The following is an 18848-nucleotide window of genomic DNA, read 5'->3' as shown; positions in this document are numbered from 1 at the left end:
TTGGGAACTGTCCTGCAGCAAATGTAAGTCTGTGGTGGCCGCCATGCACCCTTTGTCCTCTCCATGTTGTATAGAACCAAAAATATTAGTTACATAGCAACAGAGAACTGGCAGAGAGATCACACTACCTTTCCATTCTCCTGTAAATGTCTCTCTCCCTCTCTCTTTTTCCTCCCTGTAAATGATAGTACATGGTTCTTATTACTTTAATAGACTGTGAATTGATTTGCGTGAGAGATAGAACTAGTGAAAGGTTTTGGCTGGGAATGAATTTTTTTCTCTGCTCTGTTTCATTTTTTTTTTTACAGTAGAATGCACCCCTGAAACCCTTCCAGATTTTCTACCTTCTGATCATACTGTCTATTATAATTCCGCCCGATGGCAAACTTCTCCTTATTGACTCTAAATTACATTTAATCCTGTTAGGATCACTTTTTATTGAAAGGCATGTGTTGTGATGGTGTTGACGGGAGTCCAGAAGCCGAGATGCCCAGCCAGAGGAAAATAAACTTGTGGAGTTTTGAATGGTTGTCATTTTCATGCTGGGCCCAGCTGTGTAGCCTGTTGGAGGATGTGGAGGATTGGGGTGTTCGGTACAGATAATGGTGGGCTCCCGGGTGGTGTGGAGAGCTCTCCACACAAGAAAATAATCTTTTGAGCCCAGTGGACTAAGAACCAAAGGCCATTTTGAGCTAAGACAGTATAATTCTATTAGTGAAAAGCCCTTGCAGGGGGAAATTGCCTGTGCTAAAATCTGTGCACAAATTAAAATAACAGGGCTAAGGGGGGAAATATCTCTATAAAAGGCTTTATGACTCTAGTGGATAATAATATCCTTGTCACATTAGGATCTGGGGACCTAAAGATATAGAAGCTTTTTTACACAGCATATGGGCCTTCTTTACTCAACTTTAGCCTGTGCAATAAATCCGTTCTTGGGTGCTTATTTGATGAATTTGAATGCTGTGCCAAAGCATACTTTTGTTCTCATCAGGAAAAAGTAGAAAATAGGGTCTGCATATCATTGCTGTGTGTTGACACCTTATAAGATTGCTGTCATCTAAAAGCCCCATTTTGGCTAAATGTATTGCATGTGTAAGTTCTCTGTAATTTGCATGGGATATTGTGGCGACAAGTACTGTTAATATTGCTGTTTTGATATGGCGTGTAAAATTTATTTAAATGCGTAACATGCTTTAGAATAGATTCATTAGAAAGGGGTGAATTGGGAAAGAAAAAAGGCTGTCAGCACAAATGCTGTTCATTTTTCGGGGTGACAGAAATCAAAAAGTCCCAAAGACTGCAACTGTTGAATAGCTAACTTCATGTATCACAGAGCTATCTGCATGGTGGGCCCTCCTCATTGATTGGACAGCGGCTACAAATTTAAAGCTTATGCTACATTTCCCTAATTCCATGACAAAGACATGAGCAATGGGCTGTCACGTATTTGAAAATTGTGCCGTGTAAGTAAATAAAGACACAGTTCATAATTCTATAAGAGGATGATGGCAACATTTATTCTAGAATTAAGCAGTAATGAAACAGATGATTCTTTGAGCTCTAGCAGTAGGCTAGGGAGTTTAGTACCAGTACATCTCTCTCTTAAACTATAGCAGAATTAAGATAGTAACCAACTGGATTTATTGTCATCTGCTTTTCTGCCCTCTCTCCCTTCCTGCCTCGTCTCTACCACCACTTTTCCCTCACCTTCCCTCCCTGTCACCTTAGCTTTTCTACCTCACTGCCTTCCTCTTGCTCCATCCAACCACTGATTCACTCACTCACTCGCCCTCCTATTCTTTCATCAGACCTTTCTTAAGAACCTATCTTGGCTCAGACATTGTGCCAGCAGTGGGACTACACTGTGACTAAGATAGATGTAGCTTGATCCTCATGAAATGTACAATTTGGATAGAAATGGGGCTGGCTTACCCAACATGAAGACCCCCATGCTTGGGGCACCCACAAAGGAAGAGTCACCCTCCTCCCTAATTTAAAAACTTATGCTCAGTCTATGATATTTGATGTAAAGTATTGAAGTGTCATCATGGGCAATATGAAAACCTGTTGGACACCTTAAACTTATTTGAAAGTTTTGATTTTTTTCCCTAATTTCAAAATCCATATGGTGTTGGAGGAGACACCATTATCGTGTCAGAGCTTAGGGCCTCTAAAAGTCTTAATAGAGAACATGTGGGGAACAAGTAATTAGACAGTGACATTGAACAAGTAATTAGAAATGTGATGAGCACTGTGAACAAGTACAGATGCTATGGAGCATATGACAGGGGAGCCTCACCTCCCTTCTTTTTTCTCGATGAAATCCAAGACATGCACACTTTAAAATACACGGGAATAAAGCCCTTGAAAGAGTAGGCACTTACAGTGTGCCTGGAGTGGGTGAGTGGTGGGGAGAAGTAGTCACTCTTTTTGGCTGCCCATGAATTGGATAAAACCATTGTCCTGGGCAGACTGAGAAGGAAGTGAAGATCCTTGAGAAAGGATTTCCATAGAATAAAGATCTTTTTTTTTTTTTTTTTTTTTTTTTTTTTACTCTAACAAAATTGAGTAGTTGGATGATCTTGACTTCAAGAAATGAAAACCATTTCCTTTATCTCCAAATGATAGAGATTAGGGGGAGAAAATCTTCCAGTAAAGGCCACAGCACCTGCATTGTATGGTTAAGCTTTAAACATTCTGCTCCCTTCTGGCTTTCAAGTCTTCTGGAAGCTTTAAGAAGGACGACTGATATAAGGTCTGTTTCTGAGATGACTTCATGATACCATAAGTAGGAACTGTATGCCAGTGGTTCTCAAACATTAGCAGCCATCAGCATCACCCGGAGAAGTTGTAGAAACATGGATTGCTGGGCCCTGTCCCAGAATTTCTGATTCAGTGGGTCTGGGGGAGAAACCTGAGAATTTGCATGTCTCATGAGTTGCCAGACACTGCTGCTGACTCTCCTCACGTTGAGAGCCCTTGGTGTATGCCATTGAGTCAACTAACCTTAGTGATGGAGAGCTGGAAGGAGTATTGGCCTAAGAATCAGAAGAGCTAAGTAGATTCCCAGCACCACCGTTTAAATGCCTTGATCATCTTAATCTTGTCATTGAACATCTCCAAATTTCTTCCCTCATTGTAGAATGCATGTTCTCATAACAAAGTTGTTACAAGGATTGAATTGTATATCTGAAAGCATTTTGTAAACTTTTGAGATTTATTGTTTGTTTTAATTTTTAAAAAAATGTTTTATTTATTTTTGAGAGAGAGAGAGAGAGTGAGCATGAGCAGAGAGAGGGAGACACAGTACTGGAAGCAGTCTCCAGGCTCCATGCTGTCAGCACAGAGCCCAACACAGGACTCAAACTCACAAACCATGAGATCATGACCTGATCCAAAGTCAGTGGCTCAACCGACTGAGCCACCCAGGGACCCCATAAACCCAATGAGATTTAAAAGAACTTCTGAGATTTAAAACTTTTGCTTAATTCTCATGATGATCATTCACCTCTATCTAGTGTGTCTGACAAACAGGGGTGCAAAGATTGAGTAAGACGTCCGGAGCGCATGCGAAGAGCAAACCTCTAACCTCCAACAGCCATGTTTGTGGGAAGAATTCAGTATAGACCAACGATATGCTACAGATCAGACATTACAGAAATGTGGGTGTGACCAATTCTGTGGTGTTTCCAGAAGTTCCTGCCTTTTTTTACAGTTGGCAATCTGTCAGTGTTTTGGGACTCAGAGTTGCCACTTTTCTCAGTCAGATTTGATTTTGGGTGAATGAATGAAGTCTGTTGGCCAAGAGTTGTTTAACCTCCTTCAAGAGTGAGGGAGTATTAAGGAGGAATGGTATAATTAAAGTAATGTTGTAAAAACAAAAACAAAAATGAAAATCAGGCAAGAAGCTATTGTGGCTGTGCGAAACCACTTGTCCCTATTGGTTGAGGAATCCCAGTGGTCATTTTTACTTTCTGGCATATTTTACCCATTTTATGGTTTCTTTTATTCAAATTTATTAAGGCTTTAAAAAGTCAGGCCTTAAATAAAAAACCTTTTTGCTCCCATCAGCTCAAAACAAGGCCCCATATTTTATTGACTGTCAACTTCCTAAGGTGCTTTATCCTTAGTCTCAGCTGAACCCTGCCAGTGCTGAGCTGTTCCAAGAGAAATAGACAATTCCAAGCCCTGGTGGAAATTTGAACATCGATGTGTCCTCGAAGCATATCTGTGAGATGTACTGGGAGCACAGCAAAATTGAGAATCCCCTCTATGGGGTATCCAGAAATCCTTTATTTGGCCATTAAACTGTTCATAGAACTTATCACTTTCATGTGGTGACAGAAAATCATTGAGAAAGGTCCCTCCTGTCCAGCAATGACAAAGAAAACATCCCTGAGTATCAGTTGTCCTGGAGGTGGTTGTTCTGAGCTTTGGGTACATGCCAAGTGGCTTTCCAGGTAGCCCCCAAGGTTTGACTTGAAATATGGTTTTCCCTCAAGCTTCAAAGGTACATGTTTACTTGTGTTTTAATAATTACGGCTGGAAGATTTCCCGCAGGAAACTGAATTGTTATTTTGTATCATTTCTGAGGGAGAATAATAGACAAGAGAAGAAAACATTAGCAAGAGTCCAGGACTGAAGGACTAGCAGGAGATCACTGAGGGCAGTCCTCATCTCTCAGAAGAGCAAAACATCAGTAGCTGAAGATACCAAGTTATTACCTGGACTCCAGAGTCAGACAGACAGGGTTGAAGTCTGTTCCACTGCTCTCTAGTTCTCTGACCTTGAGATTCAGAACCTCAGTTTCTTCATTGAAAAAATTAGCTTAACATCTGATTTTGGTTTAGGCTCAGGTCATGATCTCACGGTTTCGTGGGTGTGAGCCCCGCATCGGGCTCTATGTGAAACAGGGTGCTGTCAAAGAAAACCTGCCAGATGCCGAATAGAAAGCGAGGCAAGATTTTATTCACGGCTGGGCCAAACCTGATCTCCTGATCTTAAGGAGAAAAGTGCAGAGAATGGCCCCGAACAAAGGTAGCAGTGAGTTTCTATGGATTTTAGCAAGCCAGAGTACCTCATTATTTAGTTAGCCAGTTACAATTTATAGCATTTCATGGTGGCCAATTATATTGTGACACACAGACGTTAGTTCTGGCAGGAACCTAGCAGTTTAAAGTTCTTTGTCCTAAGAGGGTTTAAAATGACCAATCATAGTTAGACACCTAAGATACTGAGGGGCAGTGAGTTTGTGACTTTTTACATGTTGGTCTTGCCTAGGCCAGATCTTGGTAGAAGGGGTGGGGGAGCATTTTGCAACCTAAGTTACCTATTCAGCAAGCAGGCGAAGTTACAGAAGTGAGATAGGGTGGTTAGTAATTTCCGATAACCCTAATAGGGGACTACATAAGCTTTTATCTCAATTATTCACGAAAGGTGAGTTTAAGCCGAACTTATATGCAATAAGCTTTCTGACATTTTATAAGTTGACCTATTACATATGCTGACAGCGCAGAGCCTGCTGGGGATTCTGTCTCTCCCTCTCTCTCTCTTCCCTCCCCCACTCTTGCTGTTTCTGTCTCTCTCAAAAATAAATAAATAAACTTTAAAAATTTTAAAAATTAGCTTAAAAATATTTCCTTTCTCATAGATATAGGGTGAAAATTACATGAAGTAATGCCTATTAATTCCAAGTAGGTTGTATGTTCCTTCAGGGGAAGACAGTAAGGTTATTTATCCATTTATTCAAAAGTCTTGTATTGAGCAATTACTATGTGCTAGATACTGGAGATATCTTCCTGCAGTACGTTATCCTATACCAAGATGATCAGCTTCATGCTTAGCATGCAGTTAACACTTCAATACACTTGCTGTATTAACTAAATGAAATTTTCCCGTTTTTCTTTTTAAAAAAACGATATAGGGTGTCTCAACTCCTTTACTCACCTCTTCGACTGTCCTTAAAATATTCACAATCTTTAATTTGGACCCTCTATTATTCAAAAGATGGAATGGTACAATTTCTTCCTAGATCTTCCATGGCATAGTATTTCCTGGGGACATTCTTGATTAAAACTTGACACAAGGAAAGTTTTATTTTATACAGGATGAAATATATGCAAAGGACCATGACTATGTTACTATCATAGTTTGTATTTTTGAAGTTTGGATCTAATTTTTGATTTAGGCACTTTGCCCCCAATGAAATATTATATGTTATAATGTAGCAGCTAATAAGATCTGATACAGTGACTTTAAATTGAATTTCATTAAAAAAATAAGAGCATAAAATGTCTTCCTAATAGTCTTAATTAGGGAAAATGGAAGATCATAGTATTTCTGTATTAATGCACTAACTTAGATAATTGGGATAATATGAAATGCATAGTGACAAAAATAGGAAGTTCGGAGGCCAAGGGAAAAATAACCCACTACTTTCCAGTTTCTAGTATTTTTGTTTTTGGGCCAGGGAAGCTTCCCAAATGTGGAGCATAGTGTCTTAAAGTAATTATTCTTTTTCATGTGTACAAGTCAGTATTGTCCTACTACAGCTCTAGCTCTTGTTTTGTAGTGACTACTTCCCGGGGAAAGGCATTGTTCTGAATCTCACTGCTTCTTAACAACTGCCACTTGTCCTCCTGATTAGGGCATTGTATGAAAACAGAGCATTCATTGCAGGGTTCTCGCTAATCTCTCTCCTTTCATCCAGAGTCTCCCAGTTTCTCAGAGAGCTCTGCTTTTGCATTTTTAATTGAATGGTCCTAAAAGTTGATATTCATGTATTCTGCTTGCCTGAAATCTCTGTCCATGCCTCACTCTGAAGGTCTTATCTGTCTCTTTTATATTTCAGTCTGGTTGGGGAGTGAAATTAGGCCCAGTTCTCTAATTGGAAGCCACATGGGGCATCTGCAAGATGATAACTGTACCCAGAACTCAATAGCTACCCAGCACTCTGAAACAGAAGGTCGCCATTTTGTAAAACCATAGAAAATGCTACTGGGCATTTTACAGAATTGTCAATCAGGATAGAATGGACACTAATTGCTTCTCCCACAGCTGTTAACATTCCTCTTCAGTGGCCAAGCAACCCTTAAGACAGGAACAAATTCTCTCAGACATCTGAAATTTTCTACAGACCTAAGTATAGGTTTCCAAGGTGACATCTGTGATGAGTTGTCCACTGATTAGCATGAATGGAGAACTAACATTTCTGAAGAAATAAAATATTTTAGACAGAAAAATCTGATTCTGTTGAAAGCATATAGTGATCATACAAATAAAATGTTATGTTTACAACTTTGGGGAGTGCTTGTGTTAGTACGATATTGTATGTTATTCTATCACGTTGTTCTTCAAAGTAGATGTGGACACATCAGGGGACGGACAAACCAATCCAGTAGGGTCCATACCCATAAAAAAGTTATTAAAAATTCCTGTATTTTTACCTAAAAATTTTAAAGGATGTAAGCTTTCCTAGTAATTAAAGTCAATTTTATAGGAATGCATGTTTATAATTCATAAGTAAATATACATACATTGGGATGGCACACTGAAAAAATTTTTTCTGATGGGAATATATGTTACTTATCTATTGCTAGGTAATAATTATCCCAAAACATGACATCTTAAAACACCAAACATTTATTATCTTACAGTGTTTATGGATCAGGAATATGGGTATAATTTAGTTGGCTGCTTCTAGCCCAAGGTCTCTCATGAACTTGAAATAAAGCTGTTGGCCAGTGCTGTAATCATGTTTGAAGGATCAACTGGAGGATGATGCATTTTAAGTTCAATTACCTGCTTGTAGGTAGAATCCAGTTCCTTGAAGACTAGACTATTGGACTGGAAGCCATAGTTCCTCATTGGTTGTTGGCTGGAGGACTTCCTGCTTTCCTTGCCCTTTTATAGAGTAGGAAATATGGTGGTATTTCACAATATGGCAGCTGGCTTCCCTCAGAGTAGACGAGTGCGAGAGGGCAAGAGAGCACTCAGGTCAGAAGCCAGTCTTTTTATAACTTAATCTTAGAAAAGACATTCCATCACTTTTGCCACATTCTATTCAACACAACAAAATAGAAGCAAGTCTGTTGAATAGAGTGGAATGGAATGGAATAGAATAGAATAAATGTGAATTGCTAAATCCAGCCCATACTCAAGGGAAGAGATTGTACAAAGACTTGAACACAAGGATGCAGGGATCCTTTGGGACTACTTTTGAGGTTGCTCACTACAGAGTGCATGTTCAAAGTCTGGAAACTACTACTTTAGGGCACAAGTCTGCAAACTCTTTGGTAAAGGTCCAGATTGTAAATATTTTAAGCTGGGTGGGCCACATGTGATCATTATTGTGTATTCTTCTTCATTTTTTATTTTACAGTCTTTAAAAAATGTACAGCCCATTCTTATCTTGAGAACTTGAGGGCCATGCAAAAGTAAACAATAGGCCGATTTTTCCTGCAGACCATTGTTTGCTGACACCTGTTCTCAGTGGACTGTGAGGTGATTTCAGCTCAAGTTGCAGAAGATCTCTAATGGGGGGTTAAGGCTGTCCAACTATAGAAACAGTCTGTTCAAAAAATAGGATGAATCACTTCTTCACAGAATTATTTAAGCAGAGGGACAAAGTTCTCTCTTGCTAGATGAAAGGTGGTTGGGATTAAGGGCTGAAACCAGGAAAATGGACCACTTGATCCTTTTCCAAGGTTAGAACGTTGTCTTCAGGAGATGTGGCTCTGCAAAAGTGCCCCCTGGATGAACACAGTTGGAGATGTTATGTGCTATATCTGATTTTGAGATAAAGACAAAATTCTGGCATGTCAAAGTCTTTGAGAAGAAACTTGCTTGATTCAATTTTTTCCAAACTTAGTTGACCTGAGCTGAGCAGCATTGGTGGCATAGCGGTGGGGCACTGCTGCCTTCCAGACTTACTTGACGAAGGAATCTCCCACCCCCTTTTGTTTTAGTAACATCCATTACTTTTATTCCATGAAACAAACTTAGGAAACATTAGATCCAATGACATATAAGATCTCTTCCAACTTCTTTAGTTCATGGTTGTAGACATGTAAAATATTATTTGATTTTGTATTTGCCTCCCTAGAATGTTCTGTTTGTTTTAATATTCACCAGTGACAAAAATTAGGTCCGGCCCTCTTGCTAGGCATGTGAAAATGATACGGCTCCTGTCCTCAAAAAGTGCGTTAATGTCCTTTAGGCTCTGAACTTTAGCACAATACTTTCTACACAGAAGGTACTTAGGAAAGGTTAGTTGAATGAATGAAGTTTGAAAAAACCGAGCCCTATGGGCCACTTGGGATTATGGACACATAGGAGACCTCAGTAAATAGACACAAAACAAATCAATGAATTCTAGATGAAAAGTAACAACGCATTCAGTTATCCCAGTGTTGTCATAAATCTGGATATATGTTACTGAGCAATCAAACTAAGTTTATCACCATTATAAATTAATAAGCTTAAACTAAAATTGTACTCCTGAAATTCAGACTCATATTAGAGTCTGCCGCTTTAAAAATAACCCTTGCAGATTCAAGTTGACATCTTTCGGCTAGATGGTTTGATATGACCGTGGCTTTCATCTCTGTATAATGGAGTATTATCTGGTTACAACACATAATTCAATTAACATTATCCTTTAAATTTCCCCATCCTTTGTTGAAATGCTTAAATTTATTCCTCTTTTATCCTTGCCTCTCCTTTTTCAATCTTAGAAACCACTGTCATTAATCTATATCTTTTGAGGTTATGATTTCACTTTAGCTAGGAACCATTTCATTCTTATCATCCTCGGTGCATCATCTGGGCTGTTCTCCTCTATATTGTGTGTTGCCATCAATATTCCATCCTTATATATTTTTAATCTCAGCCGAGAATGTTGTATCATCTTCAATTCTGGTCAGATAAAATAAATGTTCCATTGGATATGTAAATGATCCCGTAAGCCAGATGAATTAGGAGGTTTTGCTTTCAGTGTTGAAAAAAAGATCTTTATCCTTAAATCAGACATTATGGAAACAAACGAAATGTTACATGCTGGCATATTTTTAAATGCTAATTTTTTTTTTACCTTCCCATGAAGAAAAAAAAAATGGCATTTGCAACTCAGGATTTGCTCTGGAAAATGAAGTCTTTTCATTTATTTACAAAAAAGGAGGATCAGGAACACTTAGGGAAGCTTTTATTCTTTGTCTATCTCTCCAGCTGTCAGGTTATAATAGCATTGGCCTCTGCTTGCCAGGATGGAAGCAAATGGATGCTCCCAAAAGCAGCTTGGGAAATCAAATTTCAGAATGTTTTAACAGGAGGACATCTAAAATGATAACTGGTCCCACCCTAGTTTTATAGTTGGGGAAACTGGGGCTGAAGGAGATTATATGCATTATTCAAGGCCACCCAGCTCTCAAGACTGTACTGGACTCCTAACTCAGTGCTCCTTCTACTTCATCATATCCTGATACCTTAACTTCTTCAAGTTTTGTTGAATATTTAAGTGAGGATTTCATGAGCAAATCAGAGTACTTAATAATAGATAGCCACTGGGACCCCCCCCCCCCACCCAGGGTGAGAATATTAAAGCCAGGTCTTAATATAAAGAAATAAATGGAATTCCGACTTACAACTAGGTAATCTATGATAAGGCAGAAACATGAGCATTGGAATTATTGGTGGCTGGGACCCTCATAATGTTGAAATAGCTAGTTGCATCAAGACATAAGGAAGTCCACAGCAAAGGAAAGCATAAATGAAAGAATGTTTGAGAATTTGGGGTCCTTTGATGCTCTTCTCCAGAAGCCAACTCTGTACTCGTTTTAATTGCATATTAGAAGGATATTTAAGATGTTTGGGGATATAGAAAGAAAGAGAACAAGTGATTTTTATGACTATATACTGGCACAGTACCTTTGTTATTGTTAAATTTATTTATTAAAGATCCAAGAGCAAATTCAGATAATTAATGGAATAAAAAAACTATGAAGATCGGCAATAAAAATATCAATGGAAATAATTCGGATATTAAGTTACAAGTCAGAACCAAAAATTCAGATTATAACAAATGTAGTAACTTCCATTATAATTGGGTTTCCATCAAAACCACATCATCTATGTGTGATTTTAGACCACGGACTAGCAGCTAGTAGTTTTATATTCCAAACCTTGTTTCTTCCCTGAAACCTCCATACTTCCAGTTTTGGGTGCCTTTGCCCATATTGTGATATGGCCTCCGGCCCTGTACCTTCATGTCAGGGAATCAGATTGTTTTGGGTGGGAGGAATTCCTTAAAGCAATCTCTATATCCTGATGGCTATCAATAACTGAGCTATACACAGAAGGGACTGTGGATGGAACCATATCAATCTATTCCTCCAAACCCAGACTAAATGTGTCCCCATACAACTTTCCCAATTAGAAAGAAAAGTAGAACTTCAGGGAAGATGAACTCCATGCTTTTGCTACCCAGCTAGTCAGTATGGGGCTGAAACTAGAACCCACATCTCTGGCTTTTAGTGTGGTGACCTTTTCTCTTACTTCCTTTTTGGGTGCCCAGGCTTTTTCCAGGCTTTCCACTACACTTGCCTCTGGGAGCTAGGACAAGGAAGACCTTAGGATCCTCCCAGTTTTCCAAGTGAAAGATTCACAACGTTTTTCATCATACTCCTAAAAACCAATTCTTTACCACACTCACTAGATGGAAGATTTTCAGTGGATTCCCCACACTATGTTAGTAAAGTTGCAGGAGGTTTCTTCTCTATGGAAATTTAAGTTTGTAACAGTCTGGACCCTGTCCAACTCGCCAGTCTTCTCTGTTGCCCTTTTCTGTGTGCACTACTGGTTCTCCTTGTTAGGAATTTTTGCAGTCCTCTGTTGTTGTTTTTCTGACTTGCTTTTATAACTGTGTTTTCCTGTGTGCAGTGTCCTTCTGCTTTCTTTTCCTGCTTGGCTAATTATTTCTAGGTTCAGCTTGGGATATCAATGAAAAAGTTGTGTATCCCTCACTAATTTTTCATTTTCTAACAGTCCCTGAAACACATGGTATGCAGCACCATGTACCTACAAAATTGCCTTCAAATATGGCAAATGGTTGCATTAAAATATCACCTCTTAGTCCTAGTGGAGACTGTACAAATATTCCAAAGAGATGGTCTGTAGTTAGTAGGCAATAGAGTGCAAGCCAGCTCTTGTTTTTAAATGTTATGCCCAGAAGAGATCTTTGAAATTTTATAAACAGATGGATTCTTTTTGCTTGATTCACTAATGTTTTACAATTAACTAATTAACAGGTTTATTGCCAAAATTAGCAATAAAAAGTGTTCAGGAGCTTCGACCAAAGCAGTCTTTTGCAATTACATGGATACCAAAACAATCTGCATGATAGTTTGAGGCTAAACGTTGCTCAAATCAGAATTTCACCTGCTGTTTTCAAATAAAAGTTGACAAATACAAAAATGAACCCTGCAGATTTCCACACTACTTTCATAGACATGAGTCTCTGCCTTAATTAATAATAATTACAGGTAACACAAACTATAGTCAGGAGGCCTATATGTACCCAGATTGCTTTCAAGTGTGCAAAACTGCTTAGCAAATACAGTTCTGAAGGCTAGCAGGAGCCTGTTTCTGTCAAGTTTGTTTCTGTTCTCCAGTCAGCAGGACCTTAGATGACCTATTCAACCTTATCTCTGACGGTTCCTGCCATGAGCCAGGTCTGTCTGCTGTCCTGAGAGTCATTATTGCATGATTCCTTGGATTCTACCTCTCACCCCTCTTCACTACCCTAAGCTTCTGCCCTAGTTGGATCCTAGTAGTTCCTGAAACATGCCGCACTCTGTTAGTTTGGTTTGGTGTGAGCTATTTTTCCACCTGGCGTATCTTCTGGGCTCCTTCATGATTTAGTTTGGGCACCACTTTTTTGGGGATATATTCCCTGGTCAATGCCCTATTCCTGTCTCCAGAAGATGGAATTAGATTTAGGAGGGAAGAAGGGGAGGGTAGGTTTTCTCATTTTGGTGTCCCTTCATGGAACCACCAACAACTTGCAGTGAAGAAATACGTTTTGATTAGAAGAGAAATTCTAGGTTCAGTAAATATCTATTGACAGAAGGAACGAAAGGGGTGGCAGAAGGATGGGAGGCAGGAGGGAAGAAAGAAAAGAGAAAGCCATGGTTCTGCATATTCCTAGGCCCTCTGCCCAGGAATTCCCCTCTGTCTGGAATTCGTTAGTCCAGGTTTCTCCACTCATCTCTCAGAAACGCCATGAAGTTTCGGCTTGCGCCAAACTACTTACTCCTACTTTTGTATAAGCCTTGTTTTAGCTTTATTCTTTTCTGGCATGAAAAGTCTGCCTCATCAATTAGGTTATAAGCTTCTTGAGCTAGAAAGTAGCAGAAATGGAACCTCAGTATTGAAAGAGACTCAGGGAAATAGGACCCATTCTAACCCCTTTCCAAGGTGGGAATCCCATTGGATACAATTCTGGCACTCCTGAAGGTTCTCTTGAAGCTTCTCTGATGTGTAGCCCTTGATAAATGTTCACTGTGCACGATTAATCAGTTAAACATTCCTTGTGCTTAAGAAGATTAAATGCTGTTCTGATGATTTTATTCATTTATTACATTAATTACTTTCATATGTATACTTGCCATGTTCCCCAAAATGCATGCCACTGGATAAGAATCAGTTATGATCTCTTAACATAATGGTTGTGTCCTGAGCAATTTATTAGAGTACATTATTTGCCTTTATTTCCTGATTTCCTAGTCTCACTTTTTCCTAGAAGCCTTCCCTGACTTCTCCACCGTGAAGTAGGTAGCCCTCCTGTGTGCTTCCAAAGCGCCACTGTGTATATTTTTATCACAACACTTAACCTTCATATAGCAGTTATCCATCCCCTGATTTTACCTGCCTTTCCCACTAGGTTTCCACCACCTGGACACCTTCCATCACACACAAGTGGTCACTGACTCAGGGCCTACAGCATGGCACACTTCACCCAAGCCATTCTGTTATGCTGCAGGAGCTCTCCTCCTTAGAGAAATAAAACCTGCATGCCTGCTTCCTGCATGCAAACCTCTGAAGGCCTTGTATCTTCTGTAGGAGAAAGTACAAACTACTTTGGAATAGATGCCGTTCATACATGGTCCAATCAACCTCCCAATCTCATCTCCACTCTCAGCTTCTGTTACAGGCACTCGGAATCCTTCAGGGCTTACATGTCCGTCTAGCCCTGTGTTATCTTACATTTTGGAGGGGAAAAAAAACATCTTTCTTTCCATTGATCTCTGTTAGTGGAATATCTCTCTTCTTGGAAATGTCGTGTCCTTCCTTAAAGATTCAGCTCAAATATTTCCTGCTCCTTGGTATTCTGAAAGCACTTTTACTCAACCTGCTACCCAACCATAAGTTAGTTAACATTTGAGTAAGCACCTACTAAGATACAGGGAAATGGAAACAAGGGACTCACTTTACCTGTTTGCTTCACTCGCCCAAAGAGGCAGGGATCCTGATTGTTTTATTCTCACATTTCTCTCTGACAAATCACAGGGTCTGGCCAATTATGATAGTTTGGATGAATACACTCCTGGGCATTTCTTGGTTGTTGATTCATTATCAACCTGATGTCAATATTGCATTTTAACAACTAGTCATTTTACGTATCATTTATGAAAATGTAAATGATGACAGGTAGAACTTCCATGAATGAATTATTTTTCAGAGTGCTGCATTAGAAAACCCTCTGTGCTGATTCTAGAAGCTGAGGATATCTTCTTGCTACCATCTTTCTAATCTGTTCATTTAGAATTCCATTCTTTCACATTTGTACTTTCCTGTAGTTAGTTTTTATATTAACATTGTGTTTGACATTGCATTAGATATAATGCTTTAATTTTTTAGCATAATGTATGGAGAATTAGGTATACAACTTTTCTACTGATAATGGTAATACTAATAATGGCAGTTTTAATGTTCAAACTCCCTGCATATTTTATTAAAATGTATACCATTATTTTATCCTAGTTTCTTCATGGAACTGAGCAGACACTATTCAAGCAACTTTAGAAGAAATACAAGCCTTATTAACTATCATTTTTGTTGTTGTTGTTAACCAATAACCTGTTGCTATACTTTCCGTGGAGGAACAAAAGCTGTATAGAAAGAGATATAGCCCATAAAGTGTGAAATTCAGTATGCATACCATATTATGCCATTAGCACATATAGAATCTAACACATTGCAGTCAGACAAACCCAGACCCAATACTCAAGAGTAGTTGCTGAGTAACCAAACTAGGAGTACTTTTCTTCTCTCCTCTCTTCTCCAGGGAGAGTACATCCAAATAGTTTTATATACCCAGAGTGGAACCACTCTTAATTGATTTCTACTTACTCAAATTGCTGGATTAATGTTTTTCTGGATTGATTGATTGCCTTAATTGACACTGTCCATTCCTTCTCTAAAATATATGTGCTGACAACCTATAATGATTAATAGTCATGGGCACTTTGCACACTCAGAATTGGCAAGTCATTTTCATTGTTTATTTGTTCACTTATTTACTTATTGGTTTTTTTTTTTCAGTTTTTATTGAGGTATAATTGACAAATAAAATTGTAATATATTCAAAGCATACAACGTGATGATTTGATGCTCATATACATTGTGAAATGATTTCAATAATCAAGTTAATTAACACATCCCTCAACTCACATCCTTACCTTTATTTTAGTAGATTTATTTTTTGATGAAATATACATGGAAAAGAGTATTTAAAACATTTTTGATTCCTTTAAAAGATTATAATAAATGGGGCGCCTGGGTGGCGCAGTCGGTTAAGCGTCCGACTTCAGCCAGGTCCCGATCTCGCGGTCTGTGAGTTCGAGCCCCGCGTCGGGCTCTGGGCTGATGGCTCAGAGCCTGGAGCCTGTTTCCGATGTTGTGTCTCCCTCTCTCTCTGCCCCTCCCCCGTTCATGCTCTGTCTTTCTCTGTCCCAAAAATAAATAAACGTTGAAAAAAAAAAGATTATAATAAAATAAATACTTGGGTACTCACTGTCTAGCTTTAAGAATAGAAACCTAGGTTCCCCTAATCCTCTCCCACCCTCCCTTTTGCATTCCTTTTGGTGCTCCCCCTCCCTGCATACTCTTCCCAGGGTGACCACTATCCTGAATCTTCTCTAAATTACTGTCTAAATTTCCTTTATGGTTTGATATGTACACCTAAAAATATACTGTTTCATTTTGCTGCTTCCCGGTCTATATGTTGGTAAAATAATATGATTATGTATCATCTTTTTCGCATTTCTTTTTTCCTTTTATATGTTTGGATGTTATGTGCTCAATGTATTTTTTTGTTACTCTAACGCCTTTAACAGACTTGTTCAACTACCACGACCACCACCACCACTTTATCATCTTCCCAGACATTCAAGGACCCTAAATACTTAATCACCTTTTCCCCTCAATTTAAGTCTTATTGTTATTCTGTATTTTAACTCTCTTCTAGTTTTTTCCAACAGTTAAAAATTATTGTAGTTCTTTTGAATTGTCGATGTTGACTTAGATTTGCCCACATATTTCTCAATCTTATTCATTTACTTATGTATTTTTTGCTCACCATTCTATCTCAGATGTTCTGCGATCATTTTCCTTTTGTTTAAAGTGTATCCCTATAGACTGTAATCCAGGCAGGATCTGTGCTAGGTTAGCTACTCACATATTATTTATCTGAAAATGTCTTTATCCTCTTTCTTGAACACTAGTTCAACTTTCTTTTTTTCTGATAACATTAGTGGCATTATTCCGATATAATCTGGCTTTGATTGTCGCTATTGAGATAAGTCATCAATCAGTCTAATTTCTGTTCCTTTGTGGGCACTCTATCTTTTAAGACCTCTTTTACTTTGGTGTTCTTCAGTATTATGATGATGACTGAGGTGTGGTTTCTTTTTATTTAACACTCTTGGGATTTGTTGTAATTCCTAGTTTTGAGAATTGGTGTCTTTACATAGCTCTGGAAAATTCTCAACAATTCTTGACTTGAACATTACCTTTTCTCCATTCTCTGTTAATCTCTGTGGCACAGACAATGTTTGAACACTCCAGGCACAGAATAAGAGTAGCTGGTCTAGCCTCTCTTTCAATTAGGTTAGGAGTATGTGACTGAATTATGGACAAAAGAATGTGGGTGGAAGGTTTGGCAGACATATTAGTGGCACACTTGGTCATCAACTTTTGTATTCAGAGGAGTGACTACCTCAGGTTAAAATATATATGGATTTAAGTGCAGATGTGAATATCCTGGACAGTTGGTCAGACATCTGAAATGAGAAAGAGTAAAAGACCAGGAACAGGGTGATCTGGGATAGCAGCATGTGGATGAACATATGGGGGTGGGTGCTAAGTGTAAATATCTTTATTAGGACATATTAATACCCATCAGAGAATATCCTTCATGAAAGAGATACTACACAACCAAGTATTCGAATGACTTTTCTGTCATTGACCTCCTCGGTGCTGGTATGAGGCACACATGATTGAGGTGGTCATGGTAACAGTGATGGAGGCCATGAATGGTGTTAACAACATGAAGGTAAACTTACCAAAGCTGATGTAGCTATTGCCACTGCTAAATGTCCGACTGATCAATAATAGATGCCATTGAAGGGCTCCAGATGCAGCACCATTTTTTGAGGAGACCAATGAGTCACCTTAGGGGCAAAGTGACTATATTGGCCTCTTTCTTATCATTAAAGGTACAGTGATTAATTCTCACAGGAACAGATACATATTCTGTGTGTGCATTCTCCTGTCTTGCTTTCAGGATCTCAACCAGCACCACTATTGAAGGGTTTATAGATCTTTGATTCACTGGTTTATCCCACGTTGTATTGTGTCAGACCAGGGGGTGCATATACAACAAGGAAATGTGTAAGTGGGTTTACAACCATGTAATCTATTTATTGTATCATCTAGTGGAGGATGGAGACACTGAATATCAGTTGTGGTCCAGAGACCATCTGCAATGGTGGGAGTTGTCTGTTTTTTCCACTCACCTTTTTGTACTAAGTTTTCCCCAGGAAGAGAGGCCTACCAGAATTGTTGAAAATCGGCTACTCAACATGCTAAGAAGCATAGTCGAGAAACACAAGAGTGGATGGGGATGGACAAGATATTTTGTCTAGATCTCTCTTCATAGAAGGACTTACTCCTCTGTTTCTGGAAGTTCCATTAACAGGACCCATCAGATAACAGCCTCTTCACAGAATTACTTGGCTGCAGTTAGTCAGCTTTCACAAAGGTGCAACAGTCCAATGACTGATCAGAACAGATGCATAAACATCTAGCCGTTTTAGCCCAGTTTGTGACAATCGTCTTGGACAATTTTAGTGCCCAAGTTCCCTGTGGGGTAGGCTGAAGCTGTCATGGGCCTCCATAACTCAATTTCTCAGTCCTCCTATCTTTTCTTCTCTTTCACAGATGCTGATCCCAAGGTCCTTAACAAATATCCTGTACACTAACCCCAACATCGGCATCTAATATCTGGAGAACCCAACCTGTGACAATGTTATTAACATGGGATTTGTTCAGGGGTGCCTGGATGGCTCAGTTGGTTTAGTGCCTGTTTCCTGATTTTGACTCAGGTCTTGATCTTATGGTCATGGCATTGAGCCCCGCATTGGGCTCTATGCTGAACATGGAGCCTGCCTTGTATTCTCTCTCTCCCTCTCTCTGCCCCTCCCCTGCTCATGCTTTCTCTCTCCTCTCTATCCCCCAAATAAATTAATAAACATTTTTTTTAAAAAGGGATTTGTTCAAGAGAGATAAGG

General features: G+C 39.0%; 1 protein-coding gene across 1 annotated transcript in view; it reads left to right on the top strand.

The window, feature by feature from the left end:
* The window catches only part of LOC123596119 (cytosolic beta-glucosidase), a 133213-nt gene extending 114597 nt beyond the window's left edge, over window positions 1–18616 (top strand). The window contains exon 5 of the mRNA XM_045474387.1: window positions 18499–18616. Within this exon, the coding sequence (XP_045330343.1) occupies window positions 18499–18539 (41 nt within the window). The 3' untranslated portion in view covers window positions 18540–18616. The remainder of the gene's footprint in view (window positions 1–18498) is intronic.
* Window positions 18617–18848: the final 232 nt, after the last annotated feature.

Source organism: Leopardus geoffroyi, chromosome B1, assembly GCF_018350155.1.
Source record: "Leopardus geoffroyi isolate Oge1 chromosome B1, O.geoffroyi_Oge1_pat1.0, whole genome shotgun sequence".
Taxonomy (NCBI): Eukaryota; Metazoa; Chordata; class Mammalia; order Carnivora; family Felidae; genus Leopardus; species Leopardus geoffroyi.
Note: the sequence above shows the minus strand (reverse complement) of the source record. Positions and strands in the feature narration are given on the sequence as shown.